At 35.2% G+C, this 27,318-nt stretch overlaps 2 protein-coding genes across 3 annotated transcripts; one reads left to right on the top strand and one right to left on the bottom strand.

Annotated features, from left to right (window-relative positions):
- The first annotated feature begins 15,846 nt into the window (after positions 1-15,846).
- On the top strand, positions 15,847-19,005 carry LOC140957457 (protein FRIGIDA-like). The gene is made up of 3 exons (XM_073414733.1): positions 15,847-16,839; positions 17,762-17,937; positions 18,051-19,005. Exons 1-3 carry the CDS (start codon positions 15,906-15,908, stop codon positions 18,804-18,806), a joined length of 1,866 nt encoding a protein of 621 aa, XP_073270834.1. The 5' UTR covers positions 15,847-15,905; the 3' UTR covers positions 18,807-19,005.
- Positions 19,006-19,509: 504 nt separating this feature from the next.
- Positions 19,510-26,891, bottom strand: LOC140956899 (chaperone protein ClpD, chloroplastic). Of its 2 annotated transcripts, none has more exons than XM_073413831.1 (12): positions 26,098-26,891; positions 25,248-25,411; positions 24,925-25,154; positions 24,706-24,814; positions 24,469-24,599; positions 23,722-23,823; positions 23,336-23,614; positions 23,121-23,224; positions 22,754-23,048; positions 22,349-22,582; positions 20,552-20,785; positions 19,510-19,990 (listed from the first exon to the last, which is right to left on the bottom strand). In XM_073413831.1, the coding sequence occupies exons 1-12, from the start codon at positions 26,757-26,759 to the stop codon at positions 19,688-19,690; spliced, it is 2,847 nt and encodes a 948-aa protein (XP_073269932.1). In that variant the 5' UTR covers positions 26,760-26,891; the 3' UTR covers positions 19,510-19,687. The 2 variants fall into 2 exon arrangements, with proteins under 2 accessions (XP_073269932.1, XP_073269931.1); XM_073413830.1 differs by having other exon boundaries at positions 23,333-23,614; positions 26,098-26,890.
- Between the last annotated feature and the right edge of the window lie 427 nt (positions 26,892-27,318).

Consider the following 27,318-nt stretch of genomic DNA (forward strand, 5'->3'; position numbering starts at 1 on the left):
TTGTTGTTCTACGTTACTTTCAAATTTTTACTTCATTTACATGATATATATTTATAGTGGTGATCACGGTGTAGTTTTGCGATTTTTTTTTAAAAAAATTAAATTGAATTGTCATATGCGATTGTTTAGTATTTTAAAAAAATAATCGTGGTTTCACATGTAGAATTATTCTTATGGTTTTGAGCGGTTTGACCAGGCAAGTTCATAAAAGAGAAGAGACGCCTCGGCGTCCGCTACTATTGATGCATCAGTAGCCATTGAATTTGTTGCTTTCTCTAAAAGAAAAGATGTGACCGACTGCATTAGCACTTGTTGAATTGGTGCGGTCGGTTTACGGGTTTTTTAATAAAAAAATATTAGAACATATATTCTAATTTATTTGAAAACAACAACAATATAGTGTCTTCAAATATAAAATATAATTCAAATCATACAAAGATAAAACTAGAAAAAACAATAATCAAGATTCAAAACTAATTTAATAATTTAACAACACAACACACCCACAACAAAAATGATATTTCCACTATTTTATTTTATTTTTTACTTTCAAACTTCAAACAAAATATTATGGTAAAAGAAATAAATACTCTAATAAAAGATTAATATGAAGAATAATTAAGAAGAAGATAAGTTTTCTCTGTAAGAGCAATAATTTTGAAGATAGTAGAGATATAATGAATAACGGCTTCTTTAATTGAATATGTTGTTTACAAATTATTTTAATCCTAGGACAAATATTATGGCAAGCGGTTTAGGCGGTACGGTTTGATATAGTTTTTGCCAAAAAAAATAATCGAACCGTGTATGCATTGCGGTTTATGATTACTATGTTTAATCGCAGTTTTTATAAAATATTAGGAAAAATGGTGCGGTGCAATTCTGTTCGTGCGGTAAATTAAAAATCTGATCATCCACATATATTTAATTTAACCAACGACTTAGTTTAAGGTTAATCTACATATATGCATGTATGTATGTATTAAATTATACTTTCGAGTAAAAATTTCTAACTTTTTTCTTAAAATGAAGGGAGATGACAGTTAAGATTTCATTTAATTTGACAAAGTTTGGACTTCAATCTGTGAGTATTTACGTGTCATAATTTCGGTGGATCGGAATTTCTTAGGCGCGTTTGACTGTTGTAGAATTTTGACTTCTAAATTTGGAAAAAATCATCTATTAGTTGCCTTTTTTAAACTATGGGATAGTTACATTGAGAAATTCGTCCAGTAGATGTCCAAATTGACTCCTAGCTCGTTAAGATTGTGTTTGGATTCGAGATAGGATTTTATAGTAAGATGTATGTAACACCGAGCACTTGTCGTTTTATCAAAAGCTATAGTTAGTGGTAATGGTGCAACTCAAATCTTTTAAACCGTTCAGCAGCTCAAGCACCACGGTTCGATCGCTCTACCAAACAGGGACAATTATTGTACCCAACAATGTATTTGAAATTTATCACGATAATTAAAAAATATAATTATATGAGATTTCATTTATTTGGACTTACACAAATAAACTTAATGGATTTGTTATAATTAATTTAATTTATTTTTAGTCGATTTTACTGTGTGTTGATTGACATCTTAGTTATTATATTTAATCATTCATCTTTTGATTCATGAATAATCAACTAACGTGTAAATAAGTGGTCAGGTTATTCTCAAATCACAAGAAATATTAAAACAAACATTAATTAATAATTGAAAGCAAGAAACACTAATATATTGAATACAAACTAATAATAAGCAAAGTATTATATATTTGTTATTGTGTTAGTTCAAAGAAATTTGAGTAGGTATCTTGTGAGACGGTCTCACGAATTTTTATCTGTGAGACGGATCAACCTTACCGATATTTACAATAAAAAGTAATACTCTTATCATAAAAAGTAATATTTTTTCATGGATAACCCAAATAAGAGATCTGTATCACAAAATACGACCTGTGAGACCGTCTCACATAAGTTTTTGTCAAGAAATTTAGTACACAAAATCAAAAATATATATTTGAATAATAAAATAAAATTTAAAAAAAATAAAAAATCTCAACGTAATATTTTTTATGTTCTCTTCTTGTACAATCAAACTCTACTGTTTCAGCAAATTCTTCTATCGAAGAGAAGACACATACGCGTGGGTTGGTAGGCACACCCAGGCTCCGTGCCTATCATTTCATGGTCGTAGCATAGGATTTGTTCTTGTTATTGCTTATAAAAAATTTGCTTGGTTTTCTTTTTTCTTGCGACCTTTTTCTTTATTTCTCTGGCTATTTTCAATATTGAATCACCTAATTTGACCTTCTTTCTAATTCACAGCTTTTTCCAAATTTTAGTCATACTTAAAAACAATTAAAATGATACGAAATAAGCACAAAACAATGACATATAAACATGTGTTAGAGTAGATATTCAAGCAAATCAACTTGTGGTTTGAGCTTTATTGGCTCTTATGAAAAAAACAATCTTTATTTTAATAACATTTTACGGTTTTATCCAATTACGACATTTACTTTATCTATATACACATAAAAACTACAGAGATAAAGTCCTCGAATAAGCAAAAGGTACCACGAGGTTTGTCTCTCAATGTAAGATCATGAAACTCATTAAGAAGTGTACTGTATATTCTAAACAGATTCTTAGTCGAATCAGCCGCTTAAATAAGCATAAAGATCGATTGAGCTTGAGACTATCATCTGTGATGTAAACGTCATGTTTCATTGGTAAGAAAATAAATATATTCATTCATACAGATGGATGATCATATGATGATGCACTGAACAACCATCCCTCGGACTGTCCAAGTGGTTTTCACTTATCGAGTGGAATAGTCTGCGGTTATGGTTGTACGACATTAGTCCTTTGACCCTGGATAACGTATAGGCTCTGTATATTAGCATGTACTTTGCTCTTTTTACCGACTCCATTGAGGGTCATTAGGTGGCTAGATTTGGAGTAGTTTCAAAATACAAGAGCAAATATATTGTAGCCAGGGATTCACCATTTTTCTATGGATGAAGATATCATATGTGATATGATGAGTTAATTAGGGTCATTAGGTACAAGGAGTATCTGGCCAAAACAAAAAATATGCTTTAGAGAAATGTGTTTTCCTATTTTCACATGTGATGTCACTATTATTACTCAAAGATACATCACATTTTTATCGAATTCAAATGTAATTCTCGATATGCCAAAGGTTGCTGATTCAATCAGGTACACTAACTATAACTTAAGGTTCTTGTAAACACTATCAGTGATACCTAGGGGATCATGGGCTAGGTATCATGAGACGATCCTGCTAGATGCTCTTATCATGATCCGATGGGCGTAATTAGACTTGAGTTCTGACATTCTTGATCAAGGTGTCGATGAAAATAATATGACTAATTAGAGTAAGCTCGAATAAGAATAAATATTATCACATGAAATTGTAAATTCACGGCTAGTTGTATCCCTGGATCATTGAGGGTCACACAAGTATCAGATTTTGTGTTTCGTTGAGATAGTCAAGTCAAGGGAGTTGAATTTGGAGACCGTAGTTTGATGAATGCATTTATAAGTTGATTCCATATGATTGAAGACGTCGAAGTTAGCTTAACTGCTAATTTTCTAAGGAGAGTGTAACTACATGTTTTGATAAAGGAGTTCACAAAATTGGAAGCTGCCAAAAATGAATCAGTAGAAATTTTGATATTCGAAATTTTCAATTTTCATTAATAGAAGAAATCCTGATGTGATCAAGAATTAAAGTTTATAAATATTTCATTGAGGAGCATATGAAATAACACAAGTTTTATACATAGATTTTGGCAGACAAAAATTTTTGTTTTATTCCCTCTCCTCAACATAGAAAATCGGCCACCTTGAATTTTCACAAGAAATATTTCACGGCTACTTCCACAGCCAAATCGCCGCAAGTTCTCTAAAATCCCAGTGATCCAGTCTCGACGCAAAATTGTTTAAGATCTCTAGTGCGATCAAAACAAGGAATCCATGTTGAAAATCGGCTTTCTCGTGTCCAAAACGCATCGGAAGTTTTAAAATTTTATTTTGATGTTCTAATAACGTCTTTGGACACTCGTATATTTTAAAAAAATTTAATCATTCATAGGGTGTTAATGATTTTATTTTTAGTAAATTAATCACTTGACACGAACTATTCCGGGATTAGCGGAGATAGCTCTTGTATTCCTTATGAACAATCTTTTTGAAACTTTTTCCAGTTCTCCTATGAAGTCCACGACTATAACGTTTGCTCTTCTTCTAAATTGCAATAGAAAATTTAGAAGAGATTTACGTTTTGAGATCAAAATTATTTGAAGGCTCAATAAAACCAAAGGAGGTGGCCGAAATTTTGGAGTGTTTTGAGAGTGAATTTTCAAAATTTGCATGTAGTGGAGGCTAGGGTTTTTGTGGCCGCCTTACTAAATATTGAATCCTTAACCTAGTTTCTTTAATTATAAATTTAGGGTTCTTTAATTAATCTTAATGGGCTTAGTTAATTAATTTGACTAGTCCAACTAGTTTAATTAATTATTATGTTAAGGTCCATTAGAATTTTAATTAATTAGTATGTTGGACTTGTACTCCTACAAACCCATTATATATACTTCCTACTACATTTAATTTAATATTTTTTAAACTCAAATTTTGAGTTTAATTAATATTTTAAACTCTCAATCTTCATAAATTCAATTCCTTGAATTTATTCTCTCCACATTTTAATTATCATAAATTCAACTCCTTGAATTTACTATCTCATAATTTTATATAAATTCAACTCCTTCAATTATTGTCTCAACAAGAACAAATAATATAGTGCTTGTGATCCTCAATGGTTCAGTGATACAACTAGCCGTGGGTTCACAACTCTTTGTGATTTATGACATTTTTTTTTATTCGGGCTTACCCTAATTTTTCCCATTTCATGCACCAACATTTGACATGAGATTGTCAGAAATCATTTTCTGATTAAACCTATCGAATCATGGTAAGAGCAACTAGTAACATCGTCTCATGATTCTCTAGGTATCACTGATAGTGCCTGCAAGAGCCAATCAGTTATGATTAACGTACAGTACGGTCTCTTCTCCTCATATATCCCGATAAAATCTGCAGCCATTGATTCATCGAATATTGAATATTAGATTCAATAGCTATATGATATATTAATGAAATATTCATAGTGTCATTACATACACAACTAGAGAACCCTCGTCCCTAATGTATATCTTACACTCTGGCCAGATGTTTCATACACTACTATTTCGTTAGATCACATAGGATATCCACACCCGTAGGTGAGAGGTGAATTCCAAACTACAATGCACTGGCTCCTACACATGTCGCAATTGCACCCAACTTCGCCATCTTTTGTCCTTCGCGAAGTCGGTAAACGAGTCAAAACACAATCCTAGTATGTAGAGTCTCAGTGTTGTCCCGAGTCGTAAGGACTAATGATGTACAATCATAACCACTGACTTTTTCTCTCAATGAATGATAACCACTTGGAAAGTCTGAGGGAGAGTTGTTCGATACAATCATCATATGATTACCCATCTGCATTATTGGACATCTCTATGCCCTTACCATGAAACACGGTACACAATATCACATATGCTAGTCTTAAGCTCAAAAGACCTTTATCCTTGTTTTTAGGAGGCTAAATCGACTAGGAAAGAATTTAAAATATATAGTGTTTACAAATGAGTTTCAAGATCGAGTTACGATTCATTTGTATTAAAATATAATCAAGGTCTTTATTTATGTCGATTGCATTGGTATATAAAGCAAAATTAAACTATGAAATGTAAATTATATTAAAATAAAGACCGTTTATTATAACTCAGTCAATAAATTACATAGCCAACCGTTGGCTTACATGACATCTATTCTAACAATCCAATCTTCTATCGTGGACTTGATTAGGTGATCAAATGATGAAGAGCCGTTCGTAGGGATTTACAAGAAAGATCAACTCTGCTAATATCGGATTGATTTGGTGTCCAGTATTAAATATGTGAATATAAATAAATTAAAACACCCTATGAATGTTATAAATTATACGACGTTCAAGGAACGTTTCGAACGTCGAAACTAAAATTTTTAAACTCTCGCTATGTCTTAGATGTGAAAAACGATACTCTAACAACATGAATCCCTAGAGCATGACGATTACTTTTAAGGACATGACTTGAAAAATGAAAAGAAAACAATAACAACAATAATTTTTAAAAAAAAAGGGCCATGGGACATAGCATCTTGATTTTAATATTAATGAGCATAATTTTCAGTTTGAAATGTTAAAAGACTTGAGCTGTTTCCAAACTTTATAATGAGTGACAAGAAATTTGGTCGCCACAATATATGTGCGTTGGTTTTTATATTCCACATGCACCTAATAGTCACCTAGCTAACCATTTTCACGTAAACAATTCGTATAACTTTAGCATCATTCATCACTTACAAACAAATTTAATGTATACTAATTAATTAAAACGCACGCAGCATGGATGCTTACTCGATCGTCGTATATAATATCATTCACGTACAGAGTGATACACACACACACACACACACACACACACACTACAGAAGAGCAGTTAGAAAACTGGTCCAGTTAAAGTACTTTTAAAACTATAAAACTGNTATATATATATATATATATATATATATATACTACAGAAGAGTAGTTAGAAAACTGGTCCTGTTAAAGTCCGTTTAAAGGTAAATTTATTAGGCAACTGATGTGTGTCTCGGCAGGAGGCAGCACTTAATTTGGTCCACTTGAGTTTAATCAACTAAATGAAAGTACTGGTCCAGGATTTAAAAAAGGTTACACACCGGACCACCCTCATCATTGAATGTTTCATGTAGAGTAGGTGTTCCATGTAACTATTTAAAATATTGAGTAGGTTTTTGTGAGACGATCTTACGAATCTTTATATGAGAGACGTGTCAATCATACTGATATTAACAATAAAAAGTAATAATCTTAGCATAAAAAATAATATTTTTCATGGATAACCCATAAAAAAAATAATATTTTTTCATGTCTCATAAAAAATGACATGTGAAACCGTTTCACACAAATTTTTACCTATCCTGTTACGATCCTACAATCGAGATTTGAATGATATTTAATTATTATTGTTCACTCGTAGATGACTGACTACATGCTGACATGTACCAGTCGGGATATGATTATATATTTAACAGATATATATAAAATGTAGGGCACACAATTCTAGGTACGTCATTGCTCTCCAGCTTAAAGAGTTTTTTTAAAAATAATTTAATTTTAAAAATTTATTTCAAAAATAATGTAAAAAAAAACATTTCCAAAAACTACTGCAATCCGCGCTTATGGAGCGCGGACGTTGCTCACGTGGAGTAGAGTCCGCGCTTCTTAAACACGGACGCTGGTCCACGTAAGCGACGGAATATTGTAGCGACGGAATATATATAAAAACCGTCGCTAATTAAACCGTCGCTAATTAGCGACGGTTTAGTGGAATCCGCGACGGTTTACATTTATAAACCGTCGCTAATTTTAGCGACGGTTTTTAAACCATCGCTTTATTGGAATCAGACCGTCGCTAATTAGCGACGGTTTTGGAACTGTCGCTAAATGTCAAAATATCATTGTATCAACAGCATGCACATGTACGTCGCGGATAATTTTGAACTTTCAACGGCTTGCAACTTTGCAGCATGCAATATACGCTACGGAAAAAGAATTCGCGCGCTGCGAAAAGCCATTTTTGTTGTAGTGAAGATAGAGAAAAAAACAGAAAATAAGCTCATCAAAAAATAAGTTTTTTCAGGACTTCTACCATTCAACCTAGTTTTTTCAGTGATTCAGGGGTGGCTGATTTTGGTTTGTTTGGTCAGCAGGATTTTAAAAATCCTTCTTGGTCGAACATACACAGTTTTACAAATTTGCTTAATGTTGGTCCGCAGCATCTTATGCATGACATTCGACCACAGAATGATGTTGAGGAAAATGAACAACATTCAATTGAGATATCCTAGTCTTGATGAATTTCTTGTTTGTTTTTTTCTCTGTCTTCACTACAACAAAAATGGCTTTTCGTAGCGCATATTGCACGCTGCAAAATTTGCAAGCAGTTGAAAGTTCAATATGATATTTCATATTAAACCGTCGCTGATTCCAATACAGCGACGGTTTTAGTAAACCGTCGCTAAAATTAGCGACGGTATAAACCGTCGCCGATTCCATTTTCGCGACGGTTTTTATATATATTACGTCGCTAAAATATTCCGTCGCTTACGTGGACCAGTGTCCGTGCTTACTAAGCGCGGACGCGTAGCCACGTGAGCAGCGTCCGCGCTCCGTAAGCGCGGATTGCAGTAGTTTTGGAAAATTTTTTTTTTTTTTTACATTATTTATGAAATAAATTTTTAAAATTAAATTATTTTTAAAAAAAAAACCAGCTTAAAGTCTGGTTGACATGTGAAAGAGTGAAACATAGAACAAATTAGGCAATTTTTAGGAAATACCTTAGTAAATATGTGAAGGTTCTTTCAAAAATTTTAGTGCATCGACCCACGTTTATAATTTATTTGATCAATACTTAAATAAAAATCAAAATATAATCATAAGAAATAATAAATGACTATACTATAATTTTGATATATGAATTAAAAAAATAAATTGAAAAAACCTAAGAAATCAGCTAAGCTACATGTGACTTACATTAAAATTTTAACACTTTATTAATACATATAATTATTAAAGCAGATCATAACATCATAAATTAGTTACTCTAACGATCTCGAACTTAATAATATAATAATTTAGGAGTATAGATATATTTAAACATCACACTAAGAAATACGTCTCCAGCGTTACAAGGCCCAACAAATATTAAAAGATGGCCCAAACACAATAAAACTAGCAGACAATAAACTCGCAGAGGGGAGAAGTTCGTTAATAAAAAAAAATAAATAAATATATATATATATATAGAATATATAGACACACACACACAGAGAGAGAACAAGGTTTACAGAAATGGCGAAGTCCTGCAAAGGTCTGGCCATGGAACTCGTGAAATGCCTCAGTGAGTACGACTGCGTTAAGGTATACGTTTGAGTCTTTTTGGGGTTGGATTATTTGCTCCAACTTTTGCTTAAAAGATCATCAAATGTGATTACGAGAGAAAATTGCAGTGTGCCAAGATTTGGTTACCGGTTTGTTCCATTGCATATTTTTACTGAATTTACGTTTTAATTATATTCTTGTGTTATTGATGGAGCTAAGGAAGGATTTACTGATTTTAGGTAGCCAAACATAGAGCTTTAGAATAATATTTGATCTTTTTTTTTTTCCGCTCATATGACCCCTTTGGCTACGTGCAGTAGTCTTGATTGTTTTTGCTATAAAATCGGTGCAGTGGCTGACGAACCAATCCGAGGTTAGTGGATATAACATTACGGACGGATCTTCTTCCTCTTGATCGTCAAATCTGATCCATGATCAGATAATATGTTCCTCGCTTGAATCGCACTAGAGAAGCCAAACGATTTATGCGTTGAGATTGGATCGTCCGAATTTTCAAAATCCTGAGTTGGTGCACAAGCATGGGGTGCGGTCATGGAAGAAACTTGGTGACCGAATTTTTCACCAAAATTAATTGGGATGGCCCAGAGTTTATTGGAAGGCATGGGAAATTTTTGTGAACTTTTTGCTTGTATTGTGTGCACAAATTCTCTAGTTATGTTTTATGCTCCCTTATGATATATTTATAAAGTGCGATTCCTGATCCCATCAGAAATCCATCTTCTATTAAGCTTCCTAATCCTTGTTTCACCAGTACTCTTAATTTTCAGTAAATAAAATTCTCACATTTTTATTATATCATTATTTATCAACTTTGATAAATCATGATATATTAATATTATATATAAACATATTTTATATATCATATAAAGTGTATATACAAACATTAATATATTTATACATGCACATTTAATACATGCATAGACATATTAAACATTATTTAATTTATATAATTAATTTATTAGCTAATTAATTTTAGACCCTTCTAGAATATTTTATGAGAATTTGTACGTATTAATGGTCACCACTACTAGTACCATCATTTAATCAGTAAATTCTAAATTCATTAAATAAATGATTCTTAACTCATTATAACCCCGATTGATGATTTGACAGCGCCGATGTGTCAGAGATACAAGTCTTGTTCGTTAAAGAAATTTGACATTCGTCCGTCTTATTTTCACCTTAAATATATTAGTTTTTGAATTCAGCGTACCTTTGTCTCACTTTACTTTATCTTACTCAAAGATAACATCTCTACTGATGACAAGCTTATGGACAATAGGATCTCACAAGCGAAACCCTTTTACTCCATTAGCGTAACCCAAGAAGATACATTTTTTGGATTTCGAATCCAACTTCGATCTTTCTTACTCATTGTATAAAACGTACACAGAACTTCCAAATGTATGCAAATGAGAATAATCTGCCAGTTTCCTGGTCCACATCTCAATCGGAGTCTTTCAGATTAATCGCCACTGAAAGAGAACGATTGATAATATAACAAGTGGTTTTAACTGCTTCCGCCCAAAATGACTTGTCTAGACCCGCAGTACTCAACATAGCTCTTGTTGTATCCAACAAGGTCCTGTTCATCCGCTCTGTCACTCCATTCTGTTGAGGTGTGTAAGCCGTCGTAAACTGTCTTTTGATGCCCTCATGTTGAAAATATTCATCAAATTCATCACTGGTATATTTTCCTCTATTGTCAATTCTCAGACACTTGATTTTCTTTTCAGAATCAAGTTCAACCCGCACTTTGAAATCTTTGAGGAACTGGAAAACATCTGATTTCTTCTTGATTGGATACACCCAACATCTCCTATAGAAATCATCAATGAATAAGACAAAGTATCTCGCTCCTCCTAGAGATACAACTGGTGCTTGCCAAACATTCGAATGAATAAGCTCCAATATGCTTTTGCTTCTGGCAGTAGAAGTGTCAAACTTTAATCTTTGTTGTTTACTGGTAACACAATGCTCACAAAAGCGTAATGACACTTTTGTAAGTCCCGGCAGCAGCTTCCGTTCTGATTTTCAACCCTTGTTCTGACATATGCCCAAGCTTTTTATACCATAACACTGTTAATTCTTATCTTGAACCAATTGATGCAACATCTAGTTCTGCCTCTTTCTGTGTTTCTCCCAAAAGTACATACAGATTTACAGCAACTTTTTCCGACTTCATAACCACAAGCGCACCATTTATAATTTTCATGATCCCGTTCTCGATATGAGTTTTGTACCCGATATCATCTAATTGCCCTAAGGACAAAAGATTTTTCGTTAGTCCCTTCACATGTCGTATTTCTTGTATGGTGCGAATAGTGCCATCAAACATTTTTATTTTGATAGTACCGACCCCAGCGATTTCCAAGGCATGATCATTTTACATGAATACAGATCCTCTTGAGGCTGGTTCATAATGATCAAACCATTCTATCCGAGACGTCATGTGCCACGTCGCTCTTGAATCCATAATCTATGTGTCATAAAATTTGTTCCTGCTTTCTGCAATTGTTGCCGCTTCGCTAAATAAAATTTCACCACTGCCTGAAGTACTGGCCACATTTCCTTGAGAATTTTTTTGATACTCGTACACTCTTTATTGAAGTGCCCTTTACCGCCACATTTAAAGAAGTAAATATTTTTCTTCTTACTTCTCGACTTTGATCTACCTCGTCTTTAGCTCCCACTGGAGTCAAGGTCCATAAATCTTCCTCTTATCATTGGTAAAGCCTCTGTCTGCTTCGAAGTTACCAACCTATCTTTCTTATTCTTGCGCTGGCTTTCTTCTCCGAGAACTGTAGTTAAAACATCGTCGAATTTTGGAAAGCACATAAGAATATTGTTGGTTATGTTGATGATAAGTTTATCATATGAATCTGATAGGTTTTGAAATAGAAGCTCCGCACGTTCATTTTCCTCTATTTTATGCCTCATAGAAGTGAGTTGAGCAAATAGAGTATTTAGTGTGTTGATAGGGTCGGTCATCGATGAGGATTACGCCATCCAAAGAGTATAAAGCCGTCTCTTTAGAAAAATCTTGTTGTGTAGTGATTTGACCTCGTACATTTTTGTCAGAGTATCGCATATAACTTTTTCTGTTTTTATCTCAGAGATACTTGACAATATTTCGTCTGCTATAGCCTAGTGTAAATTGGAAACAACATTATCATTCATCTCATTCCACTTTCCATCGTCCGTAATTTCCACTAGTCTATATCCAATAACCGCCGAGAAATTCTCATTTCTTAAAACTGCTTGTATCTTTATTTTCCACAGCATACAATTACTTTCTTTGAACTTTGTTACCTCGTATCTGCCCACCATTATATCTACAATAATTTAGTTGACTGAACAAAATAATCCATCCTTAAAAAAAAAGCTCAAAAAAAATCTTTTCTGATGTGGAAGATCAGTCTAGGCTGCAACCAAATAACACGCTCAGAATTTTAAGAAATTTTAAAACCAAGGCTCTGATACCGTTTGTTGGTCCCACGTGCGTCAACTTGACTAATAATGTGGAAATAAAGTATAAAAATTGGATACCGATACCGAGATTTACGTGAAAATCTCCTAAAAATTATTAGGGTAAAAACCACGAGCAAAATTTAAAAAATTTTCACTATAATATTTTATGGTGTAAAACTACTCACTGTGTTTCCAAAGAGAACATACACTCTCTTCATACAAGAGAAAAAACAGCTCACAAATATTATAGAACTAAGCACTTAAATGCTATAAGATGAGAGAAAACTCAATGAACATATACTTGAATTTTGAAGGAACATATCTATTTATAGGTAATTTTTCTCGTCTGAACGCGAGATACCAATTCCGCCTTTTCCGCTTGCAAAGGATGACCCGATTAATACGTACCTACCTTCATGATTAATGTTTCTTGACCCTGCGCCTAGCTGGACCTATCTTGCATACCAACCTTTGCCGACAATGGGGATAATCACGGCCAAGATGGGAACCATCCACATAGTTCGGATTTTTTAATTGACCATGATGTTGTGCGAACCACCAATATTTCCCCACAGATCACGGATGAAACATAAATAGCTGAATTTTTTTTAAAGGCCTTGTCTATAAAAACGAGAAGACCTTGTCCAACAACATGAAAAACATCTACTCAGAGGTTGGATCGATAAATTCGAGATGAGAATTCCAATGGTCTAACTTCACCATGTAATCTTGATATCTATGAGTCAAAACCAGTTGATGATCTTGATCTTCCTATTGTCGTTAGGAAAAATGCCAGATCCTGTACAAAACATCATTTGTCCCATTTTGTATCATATAAAAACTTATCTCGGAGATATTGTGCCTTTATTTCACAAATGTCGAATGTAGTAATTCCTAACAATATTCACAAAGCTCTAAAAGTTCCTGAGCAGAAACAAGCTGTTATGGAGGAGATGAGAGTTCTAGAAAATAATGCTACATGAGAATTGATATGGTTGCCTAAAAAGAACATTACAGTTGGTTGCAAATGGGTGTTTACCGTTAAATATGGCTCATATAAATCCCTATAACGGTATAAAGCACATTTAGTTGCGAAAGGATTTACCCATACATATGGGATTGATAACTCAGAAACTCTCTCTAGTCGCAAAATTAACACCGTCTGAGTTCTATTATTTTGTGGCTAAAGAATGTCTTGCTAAATAAGGATTCGGAAGAGAGATTGTACATGAAACCTCCACCAGGGTTTACAAGAATTTTTGGAGACAAGGTATGTCAGGGTTTACTAGAATTTTTGGAGACAAGGTATGTAAACTAAAAAAATCATTATATTGTCTTAAACAGTCTCCCAGAGCTTGGTTTGAAAGATTTACAGTATTCATGAAGAATCAAGGATACACACAAGGACAAGTTGACCACCCGTGTTCATCAAATCTACAAGAGACAAGACATCCATCATGATTTTTTACGTGGATGATATCATTACAACGGGGAATGACACAGAAGAAATGAGCAAGCCTAAACAAAACTTGGCAACAAAGTTTGAAATTAAAGACTTAGGCAAACTGTGATATTTCTAAGGGATGGAATTAGCTATATCAAAACAGGGAATTGTTGTCTCACATTGAAAACGAAACCGCGATGAGTGGTTGTAGACCAGCCGATACCCCAATTGATACAAATGTCAATCTTGGGGAAGTGAAAGATGATACACCGATTGATACATCGAGACATCAAAGACTGGTTGGAAAACTAATTTATCTGTCTCACACGCGTCCAGACATTGCTTTTGCTGTAAGAATGTTCAATCGATTTATACACTTTCCATACGAAGAACACATTGATGTTGTGTATCAATTTCTTTTTTATCTGAAAAATGATCCAGGAAAAGAACCATGGTTCAAGAAATATGAAGGAAGTGGAATTGAGGCATATAGAGATACTGATTGGGCATGATCAATCATTGACAAAAGATCAACCTCTATATATTGTACATTTATGTAGGGCAATCTTCTCATTTGGAGAAGCAAAAAACAAAGTGTGGTTGCAAAAAGCATTGCGGAGGTTGAATTTAGAGCAATGACGCAAGGAATATGTGAAACACTATGGTTGAAAAGACTTTTTGAAGATATAAAAATGCCAAGAAGTTTATCAATAAGGTTATTCTCTGATAACAAGTCAGCTATCAACATCTCTCACAATCTATTTCTGCATGATAAAACCAATGATATGGAAATCGACAAGCGCTTAAAAGAGAAGGTGGAAGAAGGGACAATCTACATCCCGTTCGTAAAAAGCATGAAATAAGCCGCAAATGTTTTTACTAAGGGCTTATTAAGACAACCTTTGAAGGTTTTTGTCAACAAGTTGGCATGACTGATATATTGGCACCAACTTGAGGGAGAATGTTGATTCAAGGTTTTATTCAGTAATTTAGGGATTGATGGATTAATCCCATTGTATATGGGATAATGGATAGTTTCTTTTTCTTTTTTTTTTTATGTTGATTGAATGCTTTTTTCATTTTATATCTTATTTTCTCATCTTTAAAAGAGACTTACGTTGAATCCAATGTATAAGATCATAATATAGAGAGTTAATGGAAATGATAGTTACGTAATACCTGAGAGTGACAAGAGGAAAATGGATTTGGAAAAATTACAAAATCAGAAAATATCAATGGAAGAAGAATCTTGCGAGACTAAGCATAAAACTCAAAAATTAATCTCGGACATTACACCTCATAACAGACGACAATATGATGAGGACAAAGGAAAAAATTCAGATGGAAGATGCTGCGTTTCAGAACCTTTGATTAGAGGCAGGCAACTCAAGATTCTTAAGAAATTAAGGCCGAAAGGAGAGGGAGATTTCTTTAAAGGCACGATTAACAACACAGAGAAGGAGATCAAGCCAAAAGAAAGAAAATTTGAGTTTGTTTACCAGAGGAAACTCGTGAAGTCAAATAAAGAGGCAGCTAATTTCAAACCGCCAGAAGATTCAAAACTTACAGTCATCGAAGATGGGATTCAAACACATGAGAAAATTGTCATAAAACACGAGAAGTTGAAATCATAGGGTTGGAGAAACTTTTAATGTGAAGGAGGATTTTGGAACTTTGGAATGGAAAGTGTTGGTCGGTGGTAGTTAAAGAGATGAAATTTTTTGGAAGGAAAAAATGGTGAATAGATAAATAAATAAATTAGTATTTAATTTTAATTTGGAAAATAATAATAAAAATATTTATTACCTTTAAATTTAATATTACCGTCGGAGTGAAAATAAAAAATTAGGGCATAAATTCAGTATCTACTTCCTCGCGACTTCAACGATTCCCTGATGGAGACGGACACGGTCACCTTAAGATCGCCAGCGCCGCCGCCGCTGGTGGGGACATTTCCACCTCCCGAGCATGCAGAGCAAGAAATCGAATACCCTCTCATCTACACTCTTCCGCAACCCCAAGAATTACTATCTCCCCTGAAAGAGCAATTGCCATTTAACTTCATCAATTCGCTCACCGAACTGAAAGGCTTAAGCTCCGCCATCACCGCTTTCAACCAATGCTACGAAGACCTCCAGAACCATCTCGAATCTATCAAAACTGCGATCTTGTCGAGACTGCCCTCGGAAACTAATAATATTTCAACCCTACCCTTCTCAATTGGAGAGCTTCCTAATTCGGCCGGGGGAGAAGAAATGCAGAATAAACAACGGGAGGAGGATAAGACCCCTTTATCTGAACTCGAGAAGCTATGCAAAACGATGTGTAGCAGGGACGTTAAGAAGTACTTAATTGGTAAGCTCTCTAATATTGATAAGCTCCGTGAAGAAGTACCCAAGGCACTGAAACTGGCTCCGAACCCTTCAAAATTAGTTTTAGAGTGTTTGGGTAGGTTCTTTTTGCAGGGGAGTAAGGCGTATACTAAGAATTCCCCTATGATTCCAGCCCGCGAAGCATCAGTTTTAATATTGGAGTGCTTTTTGTTGATGATGGGGATGGCTGATGATGATGGCTCATTGATGATTGATAAGGGTGTAAAGGAGGAGGCAGAGAATGTGGCAGTTGCATGGCGGAAGAGGTTGTTGTCTGAAGGGGGTTTGGCTAAGGCTAGTGAGATCGATGCACGTGGACTTTTGTTGTTTCTCTCCTGTTTTGGAATATTGAATAAATTTAAGAGGGATGATATTCGAGATTTGGTGGTGGCCGGCAATGTCAAGGAGATATTGGGTGTGCTCCAGAAGTCTCGTGAGCTGATGAATAAAATTCCAGGTGGTGCTTTATTTCCTAGTAAATTTACAGCACTTGACATTTGTTATACACAGTATAGGCTCTGTGTCGCTTCTAATATATCAACATTTTTTGGCATTTTCATATTACTGTATTTGCTGATTTGTATCAGCCTTCTGCGAATGATTTCTGTTGTGACATATTTTGTTTCGTTGATGCCATATGTTTTCTCAGACTTTTAGATTATGTATACAGGAAAGAGTTGTGGGGACCGGAAGACATATGTAGCATTGAACGGATTAAAAATGTGCTGACTCAACTGTTAGAAGGATGCAGATGTTGAGGGATTTAGACGTTTTTCATCTTGAATTAGGATAACAGGATTGGTGTTATCAAGTATAGGAGTGAAATTGTGGAAAGTGGATTAGTGGTTTGCCGAATGAAGAACTATCCAGCTAGGAATAGAGACATATTGTGGAAAACAATCATATATTAGTTCCATCAATATGAAAAAACCTGACCGTGATACGAAAATTTGTTTATAAGGAGAGTTATTTTTTGAACAACATTAACAAGGAGAGTTACAGCTGCTATGTTAGACATAAATATTTGGAGAAACCAAGATCTTCATCACGGTTGCCTTAGTACAAGTTGAGGACGATTTGGTACTTTGTGCCTGGACTCAAAATGATACCTTCACCTCATAATTATACCTTTCAGTGTCTTTTATAATGGAAAAAACTTTCCTACTTGTTTATTTCAACTTTGGAGTCCTTGCTCTTTATTTAATTTCCCTTGTTGATTGTGAGTTGTGAGTCAGCACTGCCTAAGATATCGTTTTGCTTTCTTCTATGGTTTTTTGTTTTTGTTTTTGTTTATTCTTCCCCTGTTGGTGATGCGAAACTTAATAATCTCAATTGATATTGCTAACACTAATTCCTATTTGCGGTTGATATCTGTGCAGAGATGGTGGAGTGGTTCATAAAGAATAGAAAGGAACTGGATGCCGTGGATTTGGTGTATACCTTTGGGCTTGTTGAGACGTTTAATCCTCAATCAATTCTAATATCGTTTCTAAGAGAATCAAAAGAAAACGGAAAACGGATAAGAAAAGCAGCGATGGGTTCAGCTGCTGCGACGGTATTACATATTATTTAATGCTGAATCAACTCTGAGACCTACCGATGTATCTTTTTGACTTGCGGATTTTCGAAGTTCTCTCCTTTTGTGATATTGATTTTCTCCTCATGCAGCTTGAAGCAAACAAGAAGCAATTAGCCCCTCTGCGAGCTATCGTAGAGCGTTTGGAAAGATACGAGATTGACCCTTCGAAGCTTCTTCCTGGATGGCAAATTCTTCAAAAGATCTCAAGTTTAGAAAAAGATATCGCAAATTATGATAGCAAGCAAGGAGAAAAAGGGAATAAAAGGAGGTCAACCGAAACCGATACATCAAGAAAGATGAGAATTCAAGAAGCAAAACGAGTGCGTTTTACTAGCCATGGTCCACAACATAATGCTCTGGATCATGTTGATGGTCTTCCTAGTCACATCTATAATTATTCTGTTACCCCATCTGTGGTGTACGGTGGACCTGGTGCAGGCTTAATACCAGAAAATATGCTTCCACCTGCCGACATATCAGCAAACCATGGTGGTGTCCTTTCAACAAGTTCATATGCTTCGGTTCATGGGCAAGTAGTAAATCATGGTGCTCAGCCACACTCATGGCATGTGGATGCAGCCTTGATCGAAAAATACGCCGCCCAACCTACGTCACTCGGCCTTACCAGTTTGTACCGGGCATCAACATCTGCCCAAGACTTTGCAGGAAATCTAAATGCTGGTCCTGGAACTCGAAGTACTGCCTCTGATCTTTACCAGTTTGCTGATTCAGTTGTGGAGAGTGGGTCGTATCTGGGAAGCATTTCTCGCAGTGTTGGTGCTGCTACTAATACTATGCCTGCCCCTACCCTGACCCCTGCCCATCGTTCCTCGTATTTATACTGAGCCTGCATTATTCTTTATTATGCAGGATGTTCTCTGGATTTCATGTATGTAATACTGATTTAAATGTTCTTTATTTTTCTTCTTTTTTATGATTCTAGCTAACTATTGCGCATATTTACTGTCACTTCTTTTTGTACATGGCTTGTGTCTTATTAATTTCTCGCTTTAGACGCTCGTGGCATGATACAATCTGAAAAATACGTGAATTTTTAGGATTTGACTTCATTAAATTTAGGTTCTTTTTTCAAGGTTTTAATACCTTAACCAGGCTTATGTTTGTAAAGCAACTCAGAAAGATTGACCACGATCTTATTCTAATACGTTATGTTGAAGGAAAGCACCAGTAAAGAAGACAAATAAAAAATTGTGGAACCTGTTACACAAAAGAAAATAAAACTCTGGACCTCAATTTTAATTTGCTGTAACTCACTTTTTTCAACTCTATTAAAATATTAACCTCAATTTTAATTTGCTATAATCAACTTTTTTCAACTCTTATCTTTAATTGAAAATATTATATAAATTTGAACAAGTTTGTAAAACTAAATTCATAATTTGATCTTAACTCGATAGAATTCAATCTTGGATTTGTATACAACAAAACTCGCATCATAACTCAACCCAAATTTAAAATCCATATCATTTATTTTTCGAATTTCAAACCAACTTGAAAGCATAAAAGCACAAACAATTTTCCATTCACTTTTTGAATTCCTTACAGCAATATATCATGCTTTCATTTAATATTCCTTCTTGTGAAGAACCAAATAAATAATTGAACATGCTCCAAAGAATGAATTCAGGGCAATCTATACACAACCCTGATTGTTATTACATGAATCATTTATACATTGCACAAAATCAACTCAATTTTCAGTACCCTACAATATGGTGGTTGTATCAGATAATTGGATTTTTTGGTTCCTCACAACCGGAATTCCAGACTCATCTAGTTGAATTACAGCAACGTCACCTGACTTGATATCCCCCGAAAGTACGGATTCACTCAACAGATCTATAATGATAAGTGTAACGGCTCTCCTCAGAGGTCGTGCACCATAGCTCCTGTCATAACCCTGTTGGCATATCAAGTCCATAACTGGTTCCGATATCTCCAGACCGATTCCCATCGAGGTAAGACGTTCCTTTACCTCACGTATCATTATATCAAGAATTTTGAGCATCTGATGCATGTGGGAATGAAAATTTCATCGTCTTGACGAAACAAATAGAAGGCAGAAATAAGTGGTGTTTTGTCTTACATATATCATGAAGTGACACATATTTCACATAACTATAAAATGATTCTTACTAAAATCATTGTTGAATCTGAAACATTTCAGACTCAACTTTGAGTCTACCTTACCTTCCAAGGGAGACTGCCAAGTGGCACTCCTAACTCCTAACTAGTATGTCTTTTTTTCCCTCATAGACAAGGGTAATTCCAAAACACAAATAAAAATTAAGTGGAACAATATAAAATAAAAATCTCATGTCTTCATCGTGATGATCCGGAGTGGATCGAGCCCATTTGTGAATTTATTGGGTTGTTATGATGCACTCAAAATTTCATTAATTTTAACACCTTCTAGGCTAGTTCAAACTTGACATCGTAATTAATCAAATCTCCTCAAATATTGCATGACAAGGCTGAAAAATTCATGATATCTATATAATTTACCCAGTCACAACATACGACTTGCACAGTAACCAATAAAAACGAATCATTGGTCAAGAAGCTGAACCTGAGGTTTCTCAAGAGAGCGGAACACCACCACTTCATCTATCCTGTTAAGTAACTCGGGACGGAAATATGCCTTCAGCTCCTCCATCACTAACGCTTTCAATCCAGTATATGACGTTGAGCTATCTTCATCAGTAAAGAAACCAAAGGAATTTTGCCTACCCTTTGCTATGGCAGCTGATCCGATATTTGACGTCATTACTACAAGTGCATTCTTAAATGATACTCTTCGACCCTATCGAGCAGAAAATCAAAGGTGATGACATTTAGAATCATCGAAAAGTATATAAGATAAAACAGGAACACTCATTGTTATGCGGTTAACTGGAAACACTGAGATTTCATTTTTAATCCTACAAACTAATATTGCCTTGTACTAGTAGATATGCTTTCTCATTTTGGCTGGAAATTATTAGTTCAACCAAACCGTCACAACCCACATGAAATAAACTTTGGGCGCCTCAAATTTTCCAAATTGTTGTAAGAACTAATTTGACAAAGCTCTGATTCCCATGTTTAAGAGCTTGGTTTATGGATGAACATTGGATGAAGATTCAGCCACAGTTGAAAAAAGAAAAGATTAACAATTGGATACAAATTAATAGATCCCAGCCAAAGTGATCTACAGTCTTGAACTGGTAATAATTAAGTTAGGGGACTTGAAGTTAAACCAACATAAATAAAGCATCAAAATGGTAAACCCTTAATAACTACAGGACGAAAAATGCAATGCCTTTACAGTTAACGCAACAACACAGATATAAGAACAAGTAGACCTGAGAATCTGTTAATTTCTGAAATATCTTGACCCCACAACTGTAGGATTTTGCTACTTGAATTTGTCGTCGGTGATAAATTTCATTTTTAATCCTACAAACTAATATTGCCTTGTACTGGTAGATATGCTTTCATCATTTCGGCTGGAAATTATTATTTCAACCAAACCGTCACAACCCACGTGAAATAAACTTTGGGCGCCTCAAATTTTCAAAATTGTGGTAAGAACTAATTTCACAAAGCTCTGATTCCAATGTTTAAGAACTTGGTTTATGGATGAACATTCAGCCCACAGTTGAAAAAAGAATAGATTAACAATTGGACAAAAATTAATAGATTCCAGCCAAAGTGATCTACAGTCTTGAACTGGTAATAATTAAGCTAGGGGAGTGAGGACTAGAAGTTAAACCAACGTAAATAAAGCATCAAAATGGCAAACCCTCTATAACTACGGGACGAAAAATGCAATGCCTTTACAGTTATCGCAACAACACAGATATGAAAACAAGTAAACCTGAGAATCTGTTAATTTCTGAAATTTCTTGACCTCACAACCGTAGGATTTTGCAACTTGAATTTGCTGTCGGTGATAAATTTCGTTTTTAATCCTACAAACTAACATTGCCTTGTACTGGTAGATATGCTTTCATCATTTTGGCTGGAAATTATTAAGTCAACCAAACCGTCACAACCCACTTAAAATAAACTTTGGGCGCCTCAAACTTTCCGAGTTGTGGTAAGAACTAATTTCACAAAGCTTTGATTCCCATGTTTAAGAACTTGGTTTATGGATGAACATTCAGCCCACAGTTTTAAAAAGAAAGATTAACAATTGGACGAAACTAAATAGATTCCAGCCAAAGTGATCGACGGTCTTGAATTTGTAATAATTAAGCTAGGGGACTAGAAGTTAAACCGACATAGATAAAGCATCAAAATGGCAAACCCCCTATAACTATGGGACGAAAAATGCAATGCCTTTACAGTTAACGCAACAACACAGATATGAAAACAAGTAAACCTGAGAATCTGTTAGGTGACCATCTTCAAACAACTGCAGGAGAATGTTGAATATATCTGGGTGAGCCTTCTCAATCTCATCCAACAAGATAACCGTAAAAGGTTGTTTTCTGATAGCTTCTGTAAGAGTACCTCCTTCTCCATAACCTACGTAACCAGGGGGAGAGCCGATTAACTTACTTACAGTATGCCGCTCCATATATTCACTCATGTCCAATCTTAGCATGGATGATTCCTACAAGACCACAAGTTAACACTATTTCAACATGCTGACTACTACATTCAATTGGCCAGTGAAATGAAAATTTGTTATTTTGGCTGAAAATTTCATATAGTTTTGTCTAAAGACATCTTTTCAAGATGAAATCAGAAGTTGATGCATAGATAACAGTTAAAGATTACTTACAGAACCAAAGTAAATTGCTGATAATGCTTTGGTGAGTTCAGTTTTTCCAACACCAGTTGGACCACAGAAGAGCATAGCAGCAATTGGTCTATCTGGATCTTTCAAGCCAACACGGGATCTTTTCACAGCACGACTAATAGCAGCTACAGCCTCATCTTGACCAACGACCCGTTTCTTGAGCTGTTCATCAAGGCCCACCAGAAGCATTCTTTCATCAGCTGTCAGTTTTTTCACTGGAATCCCCGACCATAATGAAGCAACAGCTGCAATGTCCTCTGGACCAACCACTGGAGATCTGTAAGGGGAAAATATCTAAGTTTCTAGTGTTGAGATTTATTCAAGTAAACCAGGATGTGAAGCTTCTTACTCATCATCTGAGAGTGAGGGATGCAAAAAAGGTTCAAATTTGAGTTTATCGTCATCTTCCAGCCTCAATATGTCACTGTTTTCAACCACCTTTGACTCCAGTGACTGCTCATAAACAAGACATCTGATTTATTCAATTTGAGTATATATAAATATAAAAGAATTGACCTACTAAAACAAGCAGAACTAATGACAAAGGGAGCAACAGCATACAACTTCATGCACAGCCTGTGCAGCTCTAATTTCTTTCCAATAGTCACTCGGTGACTTTGAAAGAATCGAAGTTTGCATTTCCTTTCTCCTTTTGCACGCCTCCATACGAGATTTACTTCCTGCCTCATCTATAAGATCAATAGCTTTATCAGGAAGATATCTATCGGGAATATATCTTGCAGACAGATGCACAGCAGCATTTATTGCCTCCAATGTGTATCTACATTTGTGATGGGACTCGTACTTCTCACGCAGACCCATCAGGATCTGAACTGCATCTTCCTATAAATTGATTCAAAGTAAACACATGGTTTAAATGACAGGAGGATAATAGGAAAAAAAAAATCCTAATATTATTATAAATGAAAGTATGAAATTGCTGTAGCTACCTGGCTTGGTTCATTAATCAAGACAGGCTGGAATCTTCGGGCCAATGCTTTGTCTTTCTCGAAGTGCAACCTGAATTCATCCATAGTTGTAGATGCAATACACTGCCACAAGAAAAATGAAAGTGCATCAGAAAACAAAACAATGTCTAGATTTATCTTTACTAGCTGTACAGCGGACAACCCATGTAATTCATCCGCATTGTAAATTGTTTCATATAATGTTGTCATCGATGTAGTTTATACAAGATACATCAAAAGTTGGAAAAACATTTCATCAAAAATCAAATAATTCTAGTTCATTCTGATAATAATGTATTAAAACATAAAATACAAACCAACTCCAAATGAGATTACTTCGGTAAATTCAAATGGACAACTAACAAAAAAAGGTTTAGAGTATTTGTGCATAATCTATAGTATACAAGTATAGTAAATATCAGAAAGTAAGGTGATAACTAAACAGGTGACATACCACAGAGACAAAAAAACTAAGTCGCTCCTACTTAACATATAACTAGGAATTGAAGCACAGACGCAGCATATCCCTGACACATTAGTGATTACTATTTTTAGTGAAAATTGATTATACGGTACTTATCAATAATTCTAAGTATATAAAAGGAGGCTATAGAACCCACTTGCGTAAAGAAGTATATGTTTTGATTACTTTCAATCACGAAAGTATAGACAGAGTAAACTCAAACTTCAATGTGACAGTGAAGAAAGCACTATATCACTAATAGTCACCTGCATTTCGCTGCGCCCTAGTGCTGGCTTCAATAGATTAGCTATGTCAAGCCCAGATCCCTTATTTCCTCGTCCAACAGTGCCAGAACCAATGAGAGTATGGACCTCATCAATGAAGAGGATAATATTCCCTGCAATATCACCTCATCATGATGTCAAACATAAACAGTATAGATCCTAAACATAGACAAACATGTGCTCACCAGACTTCTTAATCTCCTTAATTAGCATACTCACCAGACTTCTTAATCTCCTTAATTAGCATGGTCACACGCCCTTCCAATTCCCCCCTTTCTTTCGCACCTGCAATGAGTAGTCCTGTATCCAAGGACAGAACACGCTTTTTCTGCCAAAGAAGAAAAATATATTTTTGAAATCAACTCTCTTAAAAGCAAAACTAAGATTAGTCTCAAAAGTAAGCAGAGAGCATTTTTCACCCCTAAAGAGGAAACCCACCATAAGGAAAAAGGGAACATTTCCATCAGAAATATTTATTGCCAATCCTTCAGCAATAGCCGTCTTACCAACCCCAGCTTCACCAAGAAGAATTGGATTACTTTTGGTTCTTCGACACAGAATTTGAACAATCCTCCCAATCTCCCTCTCACGACCAATCACAGGATCGATGAGTCCACTGCTAGCACGGGTGGTAAGATCAACACAGAATAGGTCAAGGGCTTTTTTTTCTGTTATACATCAATGATAGTAAAATTTACTCTATTATCGTTAAATATAAACCCAAAAACACAAAACCAGGAAACCTGCATCTTATTTCAAACCTTTCCCCGTTTCAGCTGATCTAGTTTGAGTGACTTTCTCAGGAATGATATTCTCTCGTGACCTCTTGAACGCAGAGGTAGGTGGTTCTCTTCCCTCTTTTGCAAGCTCCCCTTGGAGCCTTGAGACTGCTACCGCTGCTAAATGATTTGCGTTTGCCCCTAATCTGAAATCATTTAAATCTTATTTCAAAATAACACAATGTAACCACTGAACATCGAATTCATCAGCTGGAATCACAGATCCAATCAAAAGCACTAGGAGCACAACATTTAGGGGTATAGGGCTCAATCTAACTAAAACGAATATCACCAATATAGAAAAAAAAAATCACTTGCTATGATACATTATTGATGGAAAGAAAAAATAAATCGACCAAATTAAAAGAAGGAACAAATGTTCATAACACAAAATTCATCACCTATATCCTCACATACTACAGGAAAGAGCATCACCTATCCAGGCCACTTTCAAATATGCAATGTTTAAGAGTGTGCGTCAGTTCTGTGAGCACCACTCTTCAACAGCGCTCCTCAGACCAAAAAGATTTTAAATTTCTTGTTCAAGCGTTCAAAGAAAGATAAGCTTTAATCCCTTAAATCCATCCATAATGTACTAAATTCGGGAATCTACTTTTCTAATTTTTACAACCATTTTACAATATTGAACGCCGATGACAATATCCTGCAACAGTGATGAAACTGATGATCGATAGAGCTCAGTTCAGTTAAAGTACTTGATATATTTTGGGGTCAGAATCAGAAACATGAAAAATCTATCATTCCACTAGCCAGCTACCCACCCCTTGCTCAAAACAGACTCATCATCCACAAATTTATCATCGAATCATACCTCTTCAAGACACGATTTACACTGCCATCATCAACAGTAAACAACCCAATGGCAATATGCTCCGGCGCAATGAAATTATACCCCATAGCCCTTGAATACTCAACAGCAGCCTCAAAAACCCGTTTTGCGCCGCTGGAGAATGGCACGTCCGTGGCAGACGTCTCGGACTGCGAAACATCCCCGGTTGTCCCAACGTTCCCATTATCCTCCGGCCACAAACTCTGCACAGCTTCTCTCGCAGGTTCCACAGTAATACCAGAACCCAGAAACCCTCCAGAGGCACGATCCTCTGCCATAAGACCCAGCAGAAGGTGCTGGGTAAAGACCATATCTTTCCCTAAAGCTTTTGCTTCCCTCTGCGAGAACATAACCGCTTTAATCGCTCTTTCGGTGAATTTCTCGAAGATACCAGAAACAACAAAGAATGACCGCCTAGATTTCTTGAGAGAAACTGGATGGGTTCTGCGAGACGATAGCCGGAGTAGGGACAATGAACCCCGGAAATAATCCGACGTGGAAGAGGAGCAGCTCGTCGTGCAATTGCTCGTAGGAGAAAAGGGGACGGATTTCTTGCAATAACGTTGGCTTTGGAATAAAGAAACACGGCGGCGAACAGTTGGATTCACGGCGGAGATTGGCGGAGAACATGACGTCAATCCCATGTTAAAGAATCGATCATTCAATCGGGGAATTAAAGAGGGAAAAAGAAATAGAAATGGGATTTTGGAAGGGGAAGGAAAGAATTGGAGAAGGTGACACGGCAAAGGCACATAGTCAAAGAAGACTGTGGTTGACAATTTTACAGGCGGCCTATAACCATGCATTTCTCATGCTACACTAACACATGTCCATTTTCTCCAACATCCTTCCAATTTTTTTTTTAATTAAATTAAATTAAAACAAAACATTATTGATGCTAATTTGATGGGTTTTTAAGGTAAAATAACATTACCTTTTTATTATTTTTAAAGGATGAATTAATTTTTTCTAGTATTTAAATATAGTGCTTCATAATAATAGTTTACAACCAATCAATATTTTCATAACCGAATCGATAATCGAACCAATTTACCTTAACTATCCAACAATCGGATTAATTGAATCGATGGTCAAACAGAAAAACCGTTATATTATAATAAATAATAGAATAAATAATATATTTTAAATTTTAAAATTTTTAAATGTGTATCTAAATAATAAACAAATATTTATCTAAGTTTA

This window comes from Primulina huaijiensis, chromosome 14 (genome assembly GCF_012295235.1).
Source record: "Primulina huaijiensis isolate GDHJ02 chromosome 14, ASM1229523v2, whole genome shotgun sequence".
NCBI classification, from domain to species: Eukaryota; Viridiplantae; Streptophyta; class Magnoliopsida; order Lamiales; family Gesneriaceae; genus Primulina; species Primulina huaijiensis.

What these genes read in the sequence shown, in the direction of transcription:
- LOC140957457 (XM_073414733.1), top strand. Translation starts at nt 15,906, where the DNA reads ATGGAGACGGACACGGTCACCTTAAGATCGCCAGCGCCGCCGCCGCTG. An exon ending in GCTGATGAATAAAATTCCAG is followed by an intron (nt 16,840 to 17,761) that starts GTGGTGCTTTAT and finishes ATATCTGTGCAG; the next exon opens with AGATGGTGGAGTGGTTCATA. An exon ending in TGGGTTCAGCTGCTGCGACG is followed by an intron (nt 17,938 to 18,050) that starts GTATTACATATT and finishes CTCCTCATGCAG; the next exon opens with CTTGAAGCAAACAAGAAGCA.
- LOC140956899 (XM_073413830.1), bottom strand. Translation starts at nt 26,759, where the DNA reads ATGGGATTGACGTCATGTTCTCCGCCAATCTCCGCCGTGAATCCAACT. An exon ending in TAAGGAGATTAAGAAGTCTG is followed by an intron (nt 24,600 to 24,705) that starts GTGAGTATGCTA and finishes GTGATATTGCAG; the next exon opens with GGAATATTATCCTCTTCATT. An exon ending in CAGCAATTTACTTTGGTTCT is followed by an intron (nt 22,583 to 22,753) that starts GTAAGTAATCTT and finishes GTGGTCTTGTAG; the next exon opens with GAATCATCCATGCTAAGATT.